Raw genomic sequence first — 14716 nt, forward strand, 5'->3', positions numbered from 1 at the left:
CTAACAGTTTGTTGCCAACCGCCATAAAACCCGACAAGAAGAAGAAGAAGCCAGACAAGTACTCCGTACGTGAGCGGGGCGGAGCGCTGACGGAGTATGTGGAATCTGGGGGTAAAGGAGGACAAATACACGTCCGGCTGGGTGCAGCGCCGGACGCCGGACAGTGCAATGAAAAGCCGGACTGTCCGCCCTAAAGCCGGACATCTGGCCACCCTAGTGCAGATGCGGGCAGGGCATAGTAGAAATTAAATGAATAAATTAATAATAGCTTTTAGATTGTCCTTTTTGAGCCTAAATAGAAATCCAGCTACGGGCAAAATGAACTGACATAAACAGACGTGGCGCCATCTGTTGGCAGAAACACGGAACTACCACATGGAGGCTACATGGTAGCGTCTGACCTTCCTGCAATGCCTCTCAGTGTGGTCTAAGACCAACTTGTGTTAATTAAATAAACGATCTACAGCAACTCATTCTGGATTTTAGATTTTTCTTCCTTATTTTCACACTTTGCCAGGGGATGCTAACTGACAGGATACTGAAATGTAAACATTTACCTCCTGCAAAGAGATTTTGCAAATCGAAAACTCGACAGATGCTGCAGTTTTTGCATTTTTTTTTTTTTTGTTATTACTTCTGAGCAACATATTCTCATTATCAGTTCGTATGAAATCGGATGAAAAGTTATGCACACTATTTCGTATGTTTTGGAAGTTTTACCTCCAAAAACCACATCAGTGCGCATGCTATGGCAGACAGGAAAAAAAAGCAGATCCGCGGACGTAAAACTGGGAATAACAGTGCAATCATCACTTATTCATGTCTCTAACTACGTTGCTTACTGTTTTATATCTAAGGGTTAGAGTCAGGGTTAGGGCTGATTGTAATTTATATTCTATATTCGTGAATGGTGCGTCAGATGCGCATACGACGAAAAAAACATCCAAAACGTACGAAATTACAGTGCATAACTTTTCGTAGGATTTCATACGCACTCATACTGAGAATACACTGTTCTGAGAGACAGATACAAGCAGAAAATATTTTTTATTTTCTGGTTGTCAGCAAAGACAACTTCTCCATATTTTGTATTGTATGTAACTTTAGCTTTTCTTATACGTGGGTAGTAACTAGTTACATTTATTCAGCTACATTTACTTGTGCAAATATACTTTTAGGAGTAGTTTTTCTACTTCTACTTTTCTTCTTACTTGTACTGTACTTACTACAATGTTATAATGAAGTATCGCTACTCTAACATGAGAAAAATCTTTGGTTACTCCACCCACTGTGAGTAACTTTGATGGAAATAGAAAATGCACATTTCGCCCTTAAATTCAGCGCACACAGGCTAACAGTTTAGGTTTCATTAATGAAATGGATGTCAAGGTTATATACAGTTAAAAAGTCAAAGAAGGTAGTTTAGCCCACCAGCATATCTTATATACTTTAAGAAATTATGTCTCTTCCATCTGAAATATTTTCTCCAATAATTTTTTTTTGTTTTCAATACTTAAAAAAAAGAATTTGTTTATAACTTTGTACACAACTTTACATTATTGTCTTTCTATTGAATATGAACAGACATTTTAGAATCCCACCTTTTTAAGACATTGAATGTGAAACAATGGATTTTGATTGTATTCCATGATGTATTTGATTTTCTTTATCTATATTCAACTGCAGACATTTGCATACTGAAAAATAAATTGCATAAATTGAGATGCAAAAATTCAAGAGCATAAACACAGCAGAAATTCAATATCTACAATATTATAGTGAGACTTTATCTTCCATATATGTACGAATGCATCATTTGAATAGTAAAACAGTCACTCAGAACTTGAGTAAGCTTTTTAATAAGTACTTTATTACTCTTACTTCAGTAATTGATACTTTTTGCTTTATTTATATATTTATATTGTTAAATATGTTGAAGTTGTGCTACTTGCCCTTAAGCACTTTAATTGCTACTTTACCCAACTCTATTTATTTTCATCTGTTTACTTTTTTATTACCGTTTACTTTTTATTACTGTTTTGTACCTTTGCAAAGTGCTTTATAAATATTACTCAGTGATGTACTTATTTCGCTTTATAATAGGAATAGTTGTATAGCTTTTCATTATTTACTCAAACCTCATGGCTTTGAACCTCATCTTTCTTTTCACTCTCCAGACTGGAAGTAGAACAGTCAATCTTCTCATTTAAAAAGCTGTTTTGCACATCTTGACATTTGTGCAACAATCCTGGTAGATCACCCATTACATGCTCACTTATTGCATATTCTTAAAAAAAAAAAAAGTTGCACATGCTGTTTAGCACCTCTTGTTCTGAATATTTGAAGATCAGGCCCTAATAGCTCTGTTTGGGTCATGTTAATGCCTCTAATTGCTAATATTAATACCATTCAAAATCTCTAAAAAAGGGAACCCCGGGGAAAACATATTTCATGCTATTGCTTCTCATTTTGTTTTACTTTAAGTGAAAATTGAATAAGCTACACTTGTAAATATGCAGATCCAGACATTATAAATCAGCTACCTAATTCTGATTCCAGCATCTCTACTAGAAAGTCTTGGTCGAAGGTTTTCTTCTAGTGTTTTTGCACTGGTCAGTGTACTTTCCTGAAATATTTAGAGGTCCAAGCCAGTGGAGGTTAACAAAGCAGCAGAGTTTAATCCAACAGATTTGACTTAGTTAGAGAGACAGAGAAAATATAAGTTCCATCGTCTAACACAGAGCAGGCTGTTGAGTGGGAGTTTGTTACTTAGTATGCACTTACTTTAATTGAATGCCTTACTGTTTTATAAGAGGTTTAAAATTAAGCTGCATTATTTTCTTCCTATTTGCTAAGAATCACTGAAAAGCAGCTGAGCAGAATTGCAGTAATAATAAAACAGAAATGCATTATTTTGCAATAACCTGCCTCCTAACATTGCTGCACCCACACACATAGCATCTCTCCACCCCAGTTTGTTGCAATGAAGTGCACTGGTGTCCATTTTAGACAGTTCTAAACTGAAACCGAGTTTAAAGGGTTTTAAAAAGTACGCCTTGCATGCTGTTTGACTCGATGCAATCAGCTGGTTTTCCTTAGATAGAAAACATTAAATCAAATTGACTGGATGATCTGGTGAACTGTAAAGTGCCTTTAGATGACATGTATTGTGAATTGGCGCTATATAAATAAACTGAATTGAACTGTTTGAAGTAGAAGTGATCAAATGATCCCAGATCAGGTCACAGAGCGGGGGCCCAGGCCCCACACAGGGGGTTTCTCATTTACATTCATCACCAGGCAGCAGGTCATTAAATTTCAGCTTCCTTGTTTGATGGCACTGACCACCACCAGTCCCACCATTTGCTTTAGACATCCATTAATCACACCATAAAAAGAAATGAATCCATCAGCTGAAGTTTAAAAAAAAAGAGAGAGAGAGAGTAGATGAGGGGGAAACACACACACACAATTCTCTGAAGTAATTTAAAGAGCTCAGGGGGAAATTAAAGAGAACAAGCTGGGGGATACGTTTTCAAATAGCTGTGTAATCAGGTCCTGAGCTATGTAATAGCCCTGAAAGATGAGCCGCTCTTTATTGGAATGTTTTTATTAGACGTGTTCCTTCAGACATTACATACAGCTGAATAAATGCAAGATTTCTGATTTCATGGACTCCTTTCCCGCTGATAAACCAAGGCACAGATGGTGTGATTATATGGTTTCTCTGCAGCAGAGCCTAGTTTGATTCCACATTGATTAATAAAAGACAAATGTCTATATATCCCCCCTCCCCACCATCACACTTACTTGATTATATCTTTTATAAGCCCACCGCATATGAGTTCAGTTCCTGGCAGAGAATATTCGATGGAGGAGTGCGGCAGCAGCTTTTCTTTGTCTGTGCGCATTCATAAATGTATGAGTGCGCTGGCATGCACTGCTCAGCGTTGTCAACAGGGACACTGGCTGGTTAATAAATATTATAGGTCAATGTGTTTTGATGAAGGAGCGCTAGACTGAAGCACAAACAGTATCCCTTGTGCATTTTTCACGGATCAGTTCAAAGACCAGGCTGGATGAGATATTGTTCCCGTTTTTCCCCTCCAAGAATTTTCTCCTTTCCCTTCGGACAAAATGGCATTTATACCCCCGTCACACTATTGTTTGCTGCTTTTTATTTCCATGACATGGGAAGACAAGTTGTTGTTGAAAAATAACCCTCTGACATCTCGATAGTGCACATTTAAAGTAGTAGCAGTTAGAGTGGAGTAGCCTGGGTGCCAGTCCGAACTTAGTCCCGCCCACAAGGTTTGAGTTCGGGGAAGTTCGGTCTGGCTCTGCTCCATAGTAGCGCGAGTATTAAAGCCCACTGTCAGGCGATCCAATCAAATTGTCAGGGCGGGCTTTATACGATGATGGACAGATGATCAAGAGTAACGTTATCAACCACGTGACCAAAGCGCGCTTGGGTGACAACAATAATGGCTGCCGCTGGAGAGTGGGTGAGTAGATTCTGCTATTAGGTCTGTTCTAGAAGATATCGACAGCAAATTAATTTTAAAAGAGGAACAGAGAAACGCGATCAAGTCTCATCTTCTTATTCTAGGCGTGCAACTGCACGCTTTGATTTTTGTGGACAACAACTATGCCTCGCTTAAGATACATCACGCACTCCGTTGCTCTTATTGGTTGTAGGTCTATCCAATTGAGTACAGAGGCATTTTTTTTCCTGGTTCGTTCAAAATACGCCCCATAATCACAGCTCTATGGAGCAGTATCAGACTCATATTCTGACTAGAATTAAGTCGGACTACGTCAGGCTAAGAGTGGAGTGCCATACAGCGAAACTTGATTGTTAGTTATTTGATGCAACTAAAAGTTGGTCAATGCTTGATGTATCTAGGTTCCACTTGGAAATGTTGAAGCGCATGACATTTCCTACACCATGTTTGCATTGTACCTAATATTCTGGCAGATTCTAGGGGGCAGCATAGGGCACAGATCACAGGCCAAATGTCATAGTAGAAAACACTTCTTCCTGTAATCCAACAATGACAGTAATGTATTTAAAATAGTTATTCAAAATATTTTGATTCAACAGATGTCAACCTCACACCTTGTCAACAGATATGTAAAGTAGGAGCTGTTGCTCATTTGCCAAATGTTTCACAGAACATTAACATCACTGAAAGGAGCAATTAGTCAGAAATTTGCTGGAAAATAAACTAAAGTCATTTTTGGTTTGTCTAAATTGGAAGTGGCATTCCCTATAAACAATTGATTCTCTTCAGCAACGTCTTGGTCAACGTCTCGTCTGAGACTACCTCGGTGCTGTCTGAAGACCATTCCAAAAAACGTAAACAACAATCCACTGGACTTCGTTTCCAAGTTCGAAGACGTTTTGCTTCCCATTCAGGAAGCTTTTTCAATTCAAAATGTCAGAAATAGCTTTGAGTTCAAGGCCTTCCATAGTGGACCAAAAACAAAGCCTTAGTTTGGCTTGGAAACATGCAAATTGAAACGGACGATTGGGTCCACCCCTTTGGAATGGGGGTGGTTTGGCTTCTTTTGTTAGCCTGCAATAGCCCATACCTGTCTATGTCTCTGAAAGGTGGGTCATTAAAGAGAATTGTTGGCCTGGCTGAACAGGCGAGGTGCTTTGTTCCCCTGTAAAATGATAGCAGGAAGGGATCAACTCAATTGCTGTGTTGTAGGTTTTTGAAAGCTGGAATCTGAGTCCACCCCCTCTGTTTAAGGTTGGTTTTTCTTTCTTAAAATAGAGGGTTTCCTTCACGCCCATCTCAAACCACACGTTTTCTTTGTCCAAACTGTGAACATTCTGGTCCTGAAAAGAATGCCCTTTGTCCATAAGGTGAAGATGTACCGCAGAATCTTGTCCAGAGGAGGTTGCTCTTCTGTGTTGGGCCATGCATTTGTGGAGAGGTTGTTTGGTTTCTCCAATATAAAGATCAGAGCATTCCTCACTGCACTGAACTGCATACTCCACTCCGCTCATATTTGGTCTGGGGGTTTTGTGTTTAGGAGGCACTAGTCTCTGTCTAAAGGGCTGGTTATAATCCACGCAGCAGTGTTTCGCAGTGAGCAGTGCTTTTTGATTATGCTCAAGTTTGAAGCGTCTGCGCCACGCCACAACGCAATCAGGTACTAGCTGTGGGTCTAGATAACTCCGAGGCGGTGAGGAAGTGGCGGCAAGTTTTTCTGACAACGGAGGGAAATGAGGGCGAAAAAGAGCGGGGATCCAGGTGGAAAAAGGGTCCCAGCGTTCTCACGCACCTCGCTCTTCTAGCGGGTCAAACTTCACGAGTTGTTTTCTGCAATTGCAGTGATACAAACAAAACAAGCCGATAAGCGGATGTAGAATTGATCAATCGGAGGCCTCCTGTCTGCGGGGGGGACGTCTTTACGTTCACTGCGACAGCTAAGCAGACGACCTAGTTTCGAAGTATAAATCAGCCTTATGGGTCTTGTTGATTATTTTCAGAGACTCCAAAAACATATGGGATGGCGATGTTCTTGTGTTTGATCTTCTCACCGTTATGTTTTGCTTCATGTCTTGTGGATTTCCTAACTGATTTGACCAATGTGACGTGTTTCTGTTCTTTGTCTTTCTCTACTGTATTAATAGGGACATCCTCAGCCCGTTGTTTTAAGGTTCTCATCATTGAAATTGTCTGAAGGCCATGTTTACTTCCTGGTTTCAGAACCATATCTCGAGTTTCCATGGTTTGCAAAACAGATGACAGCATTCAGTATGTTGGCAGCCTGAAAACATGGCAGCCAGCAGGAGAAGCTGACCAGAAATAGTCTTAAAAATAGATAAGAATTCATCCTTTAAAGGTATTTGCACAAAACCTGAATTGCTGTCATTTTAAATCTAGCTATATAATGTTCGTACTCATCTCTCTTGACTTAACAACCTGCAAGATGGTCTCTGAAGTAGAGGGGATACAAGATGTTCTTTTGCGATTTTAAAAGCTAGGTGTAATAATCACCCATTGCTTATTTAAACGTATTTTATGCTTTGAAGATGCTTACTCACCGCAGCATGCTGATTGCTTGAAACAGAATGATGACCAGTATGTTTTAATCCATTCAATCAGCTGTTCCTTAGAAAGATAAACTGGATGAGTCAACCATGTCAGGAGCAAAGTTGAACATGAAGAAGTCCATGATTCTAATATGCATGCACTGTTCAAATAAAAATCACATCAGTAACACATGTTTTAGACTCAGGAGAAGGACTGGATGCTTCACAAATGTTAGAACAGGAGAAGAAGGATAAGAGAACCTCGTTTTCTTTGTACTGGAGGTAATTAGTATTCTGTAGCTTAGGGCAGTGCTTGACTCTGGCCCAGTTTGTCTTATAGTTCGCCTCAACAGCTTCTTGTACCATATGGATGCACACATTCTCAAGCCTTCTTAAACTTTCACACATTAAAATGGGCCCATCAGACATGCCCAGTGCTCAGATTCTCTTATCACATTCAACACTCTGGTGAATCCACCAAGCCACTACCCATCATGCGATTCTCCAAAGGAATAGGATTCCTTTCACACCTTTAATGGCTACAGAAAAGGGAACATTTTCATTTTAATTATCTGCTCAGCTCATGGGTTCCTTCGGTATTCCCTTGCCTTGTGCCCTTTCATCACGATAAATTATTGCTGATACCTGGAAGGGAACTACTGAGGAGGGGCTGAAAACGCACATACACACATATATGTGACCCTTTTATGCAGGAGATATAAAGGGTGGTTGGAACAATCTCTGTGAGCAGCATTGTACTTAATATTTCCATCACAGACTTCCTTGCAAAACTGTTCTTGTCCCTTAAACGTTTTCACATTGCTTCACACTGCAGCCCTAAAGCTCAGATTTCATTTAATAAAACAACATAAGCTACTGCATATTTGTAGGCAATATTAAGTAAAAAATGAAATGTTTTCAACATGTTTTATGATTAAAGCTATAAAAATGAGCATTGTGTATTGATTCATTAACCATAAAGAGTCCACCTACTGTATGTGCAGTTTAATCAAGCAATATAAATCATTACCATTTACGTTACCTGAATGTAGCATTTTAACTCTAAAACAGGGTGGTGGCAGCATCATGCTGAGGCAGGGTTTTATGGGCAGAAATGTTTGTCATCACAAAATGAATTTAAAATGCCCTGACTGAATCTGTATTCATGTAAGTTGAAATTTGACATTTAATGAATTAGTTTAAAAGTTAATTCCACAGAATCTAAATTGAATTGGTTTGTTTAGAACTGAACTGACTTGCTTTGAAAAAAAAATATTTTTTCTATTTTATAATTCAATTAGTCTTTTTTTGTTACTTTTAGTTCTGCAATTAATGTTCAGTTTGAAAATGTTGTTTTTTCCCGTCAGACAACCTTCAGGAAACACAGATTCATGGATTGATGTTTCACATCTGGTCAAACTGATCTTAATCTTGAGCTGAAGCTCTGAAGCAAACGTGAGCTTGATAGATGACATAACTCTTTTACGAAAAAGTTAAAAAACAATCCACTGGACTTTGTTTCCAAGTTTGAAGACGTTTCGCTTCCCATCCAGGAAGCTTTTTCAATTCAAAATGTCAGGAATAGTGTTGAGTTCTGTATACTATACTACTTTATACAGTAGCCCAACAAAGCCTTGTTAATGCTAGTTCATTTGCATTTATGACAATTTCAATGCTATATCTGATATTTTAAATTGAAAAAGATTCCTGAATGGTTTCCTAGGGTTGCCAACCGTCCCTTGAAAAACGGAATTGTTCCCTATTTAAAAATAGAAGTACGTGTCCCGTATTTAGTAGAAAAGGAATGCACTTGGTCCCATATTACTGAGAGTAAAAAAATAGTCAGTAAAAAGCTGATGGAATATGAAAAACAAGGGCACGTTAGATACAAAACTTATGGTAAACTTGTTTGCAGGCCCTGTCCTTTGTTGTGACCAATGAGCTGACAGGATATATATAACGATCCAGAATCCCCTCATCCTATTGGTCGAGTCAAGTGCTGCTTACGGAGAAGATTGCAGGAGACAACAGAGCAGCAGCACTCAAAGGCAAACAACTCCTCATTGCTGCAAGAGCTCAGAGGAAATACAAGAGGAAAATATAGGCTATCGCTACAAAATGTGGCATTGAGCTGATGATTTTTTATTCTGTTTTACAACTGTAGCCTGCAGTCATTGCATTTAAGGAACAAATATGTTTCCAAGTTTGCACAAGTTTGCTGTTTCACCAAAAATGTGCACTATTTATTTATTATTTTATATAATAAAAAATATTTTATATTTTTACAGTTGAAGTAAAGCAGGACAGGCTTAAGTTTGAAATACTTATTTTAGTCAGCAAAGTTTGTTATTTTGTATTAAAGTGAATTGCTCAATAATAATTTGTTTTCCATGTGTTCATGTCGCTCACAACTATGCATCTAATTCAAAGCAGATTTGAGTTAAATAGTTAAAAAACTAATTCCACATTTAAAAAAATCACTACAAAAGGAGGTGTTTATTGCGACTTTATTCTCGTAATTTTATTTAATTTTAATTTAATTTTATTCTCATAATCTTACAGCTTTATTCTTGCAATATTACGATTTTATTCTTGCAATTTTAAAACTTTGTTCTTGCAATTTTATTGCTATTCTCGTGACAACTCTATTTTCATAATCTTACTTTATTCTCGAAATTGAAGAAAAAGAAAATCTCTAATCCTTAATACTCGGTCGTAGGATATGGTTTCCTGACACAAACACATTAAAAACTATTTCTAACTGACATTTTAGAAATTAAAGTAAATAAAAGACAAATTTAATTTTTCATGGAAGAAAATGCAATTTCAAAGCAAATAAATTCAGTTTGAATGTAGCAAAATTTATAATTTAATTTCACATTACATAAATAGAGTTTCATTAAAGTAAATTCACTGATGGAACAAGTTTCTGTCCACAGTTTCTGTCAATCAGATTGATAGAAGATAGATTATATGAAAAATGAAACTATTGTGTTCAAATTTGCAAAACGTCCAAGATGGAACTATCTCTTTCTGTAGGATCAAGACATGTTCAAGACATGATCAAGACACGAGATTGGTAATGCCAAAGTAGCCTAGACTTTGATTATATTTTGAGTTCAGGTGACAGAATCTGATGTTTGCAGATCCTCCTCATGCAGAATGATTTAACTTGCATGTAAATGGGAAATGGAAACACATGGCAAAGAGATGCAGCTGCCAGTCTAAAGAAGGGGACCAAATACCGGTGATTTCTGTCACTTTAGGATTATACATCACTTTGTGTTGGTCTGTCACACAAAATACTAATAAAACAACATATTCTCATTATCAGTTCGTATGAAATCGTAAAAAAAGTTATGCACAGTATTTCGTAAGTTTTTGACTTTTTTCCTCGAAAAAACAGATCAGTGCGCATAAGCTGGCAGACAGACGAAAAAGCAGACGGACGTAAAAATGGGAAAAACAGTGCAATAATTACTTCTTCATGTCTCTAACTACGTTTCTTGCTGTTTTGTATCTTAGGGTTAGGGTCAGGGTTAGGCTTAATTGTATGTTAAATTCTATGTTATTGAATGGTGTGTAAGATGCGCATGCACAAGGATATCTTGTCTTGAGGCAAGACGTAAAAATACAACGAAATACGACGAAAAAAACGTCAAAAACGTACGAAATCACGGTGCATAACTTTTCGTACGATTTCATACAAACTCATAATGAGAATACACTGAACAAAATGCACTGACCTTTATTAATATTACAAAAAGTGTGGAAAGACATGGAGATATCTTCTTCTGCAAGGTACTGTTAGTGTGAAAACAGGTGTTGACTGTTTTGTCTCATCATTTTCTGTCCTTTATATTAAAAGATTTGGCTTTTCTTTAAGAAGCAGCATGGGATTAAGCTTTAGTCTTGGAGTCCAATCCTCGCCTCCTCCTCCTCCTGAACCCTGTACTCCCAAGAGTTTTCCACAGAGCCTCAGATGCTGGCAGATCAGCCAGTTCCTCTTTTTCCTTCTTATCATTTCGCCACATCTCAAGCAGCGTGTGTAGATGATGGCACTAGCTGAGCTCCTGCTGCCTCAGCATGTGGTGTCGGCTCGGGAAGGAGAGTGGCCATGTTTGAAGGTTCTGGAGGGGTCTTTGTCCCCTTTCTCTGAGAAGGAGACGCATACTGAGAGATCAGATGGCGTCTAACGTTGGCAAGCGCGGAGATGTCTACTGAATCGGCTCAGAAACATGACAGATTTTCAGAAACAGCACTGCTGATCCTGCCAGTTCTCCCATATTCATGAGCTGACTTCTGTGGGACGCCTTGCTGAGACACGCATGAGGAAAAAATGCTATATTAACAGTATTAACCCTTGATTGCTTTATGTGGGTTGTGTTTTGCAGCTGAAGCCTGGGCAGAACAACTGCAAGGAGAGCGACAGCGAAGGCGTGAGCGGCAAGTCAAAGCCTTCGATCAGGAGCAGCTCTAGAGACAGAGTGACAGATGTGAGTACGGCAACTTTACCAAACATGGACGACCGAGTATTAGGCCCATCGTACATCTATTAAAAAATACATTTCTGCCATGAAAAAATGAAAACACTAGATTTGTTTACTTTTACATAATGAGACAATTTGTGTAAATTCTATGATGTGAAATCATCTGACATTGGTGATATTAAAAGTTACAATGTTCTAAGGTTAAAGGCATCTTTAATGTATAGTAAACAGTGATTTCAGAAGATAAGCCTTTATTCATCAGACAAAAAATAATACTTGGAACTGCATGATTTGGGTTTTGGGTTTGATTCCCAACCGCGGGTCTTTCTGCATGGAGTTTGCATGTTCTCCCTGAGCATGCGTGAGTTCTCTCCAGGTACTCCGGCTTCCTCCCACAGTCCAGAAACATGACTGTTGGGTTACTTGGCTTCTCTAAAATGTCCTTAGGTGCCATTGTGTTTGTGCACGGGTGTATGTCTCTGACTTGCCCTGTGACAGACTGGCGACCTTTCCAGGGTGAACCCCGCCTCTTGGTTGGATGGATGGATGGATGGATGGATGGATGGATGGATGGATGGATGGATGGATGGATGGATGGATGGATGGATGGATGGATGAAAAAATGCTTAACAATTTCTAAAGTTAGTCCTCTAAGGTTAAACTACTTTTTTGCTTTCAAATGTCTCTTAGTGCGCCTCTCTTTGATTTAAAATAAAGTTTTCACACCCCTCCTATACACACATGTATATATGTCAGACATGTACAGTAGCAGCCATTCAAAATGGCCCCTCCCAGTCAAAATCCAGCCAAACGGCAGCAAAATCCCCTCCAGCTTCCAGCCACTGGCCTTCTGATGGGCGTGTTTATTATTTTACTCTGACTCCGCCCTTTCACTGAATCACAGGGTCTAACCAGGAGATAACACTTCTCTTTAGATCTTAATGTCCACAAATGATGACAGAGAGGATATTTTAGATAGGGGACCAGCCAAGGTGTCATCAAGGAAAGTGTAGAATTTTTGAATGGCTACTGCTGTAAATTCCTGATCCTTCTATACACTCTCCTGCTTTTTATGCACTTGTAGATTCATTTTTACTTGCTTGTGATCCTGTGTACTCACCACATTTTTTCACTGTGAGGTTTGGACCAACTTGAGAATGAAAACTGCCTGTGATTGGCTACTTTTCCAGAGGTCCCGCCTCTTGAGATAAAACCATTTTCTTCCCGGTAGTGACGAGTAATTTTGGCGAAACAATTTCAGGCTAATTGCTTTTAAAACCAAACTTTTAAAACGTTTCATTGAAAGAAATCATTTGGAAATGAGTTTTGTTTTTCAACTTTTTTTTATAATCATATAATTTGTATTTTTTTCACCAAATTTTGGTATAACTGTCTGAATTTTAAACATTAAATCATGTGCTATGACCTGACAGTTACTTAGAACCTGAGTAGCAATTTCTTTGACCACTACTTTCTACTCTTGAATGAAAAAATATTGAGTAAAAATATGTGAATACTCTTCCATACCAGCTTGTATCTTAGGGAACTTCTGACATTTTAGATTTTAATTTATCAATTTTCTGTTTTTCAGGTTGAGTTTTATGTACTCAGTTTGTTATAAACCAAATTCTCTTCACTTCAAGCCTAATACAAACACTCACTCCTGACCTAAGACTCAATCTGAAAATAAATTTGAAAAAAACAAGATTTTTTATATATATAAAACTGTGGAACATTTCAGATATGTTGAAATGAGATTTTTTTTTATCAAATATGAAAATACATTTGAATAAATAAACAAAAAATCTAAGAAAGCAGCAAAGTTATTCTCAAAACCATTTTATTGACACAGACGTTTTCAATTTCCAGATTTATTTATTTTTTAAATTTACCCACACACATTTTGTTTTTGCCTAAAACAACATTGGAGCAGAAATACTTCACATAAGATAACTAACATTAGTGGAAGGACCTAAATCTCTGACACTTCTAGAAAAAGAGTCATTATATAACAAATTCAGCATCTTTTTCAGTTTTAAACTTAGAGGAGTAATTTCGTAAAACAATGTGACCGAGACATCTAATAATTGGTGATTTGAAATGAGTATTTCTGATTCATGTCGTTATTTTTCCCTGATATAAAATAATTGAAGCCTCAGTGAATGATGGTTTATCCTAATTTGCACCTTGCACATATGTTTTTCTACTAAATGTATATATTTATGATGTTTCTGAACTCCAGGCTCCAGCTCATTTAAATGCTGGCTAATGTACAGTGTAACCAGGGAGGGAAAAACACTGTTAAATCCAGCTGCTGGAGCTTTAACAGAACCACCTACATGAGGGTAGAAATGATAAAAACAAGTGTTTTTTTTTCATTCCAATGGTGGGAACTGCTGCATTTACCTTCACTTATGATATATGTCCTACATAAAGAGAAGAACCTTAAACGCAGCAAAGGTAGCATGCTCCAGTGTAGGTAGAGCAGCTCCCTCTGATCCTTTGTTTCCTCTGCCAGGATTAGATGCTGCAGTAGCTTCCTGGCAGAGGCTATCACATAACACCAAATAACTATTTACAGCTTCTTCTTCCCTGTTTTTCCTTGCCTTTGTTGGGAAGGATCAACCAGTTTTGGGTAAAATAAGTCAAGCAAACAGAAGCTTCAGCAGCGTGTGTACACATTACATTGTTTTGTGTTTTTTCCTGGTATGGGGAAGCCCTGGAACATTCCTAGTTTGATTGAAGTCTGAAGGACTGATGCAGGGTGATGTGTGCCGACCAATTCAACAACCTCAGTGGTGTTGTTTTTTAATCCGAATTCACCCAAAGCAACAGTTAAACCTCATGGTCTGTTCATCCTTTATTTAGTGTTGCCGCCTTTTTAAAGGAAAACTCTGATCATATTCAGAATTCAAACGTCTGAAAGTACTTTAAATATAAAATAATTACACACTATTCAATAAATGATAAGTGTTTTTAATAAAAAGTAATTTTCATGTGAATGTGCTTTACTGGAGGCATCCATGTTTGTCAAAGAACACTACTGCCACCTACTGGTTTGTGACGTCACGGTGCGGAATCGGCTGTTGATCAAGTCCCAGTGCTGTATCTGGTGTTTGTCACAACGCGCTATTATCCAAGTCATCTTGAAAACATTCTTCTTCCAAATGTTGGC

The 14716-nt window shown here is 38.0% G+C and overlaps 1 protein-coding gene across 1 annotated transcript in view; it reads left to right on the top strand.

Annotated features, from left to right (window-relative positions):
• auts2 (autism susceptibility candidate 2) overlaps positions 1-14716 on the top strand; it is a 463702-nt gene that overhangs the window by 125672 nt on the left and 323314 nt on the right. The window contains exon 2 of the mRNA XM_015389339.1: positions 11446-11547. Coding sequence (XP_015244825.1) covers positions 11446-11547 — 102 coding nt within the window. The remainder of the gene's footprint in view (positions 1-11445; positions 11548-14716) is intronic.

Source organism: Cyprinodon variegatus, unplaced genomic scaffold (genome assembly GCF_000732505.1).
Source record: "Cyprinodon variegatus isolate N-32 unplaced genomic scaffold, C_variegatus-1.0 Scaffold455, whole genome shotgun sequence".
NCBI lineage: Eukaryota > Metazoa > Chordata > Actinopteri > Cyprinodontiformes > Cyprinodontidae > Cyprinodon > Cyprinodon variegatus.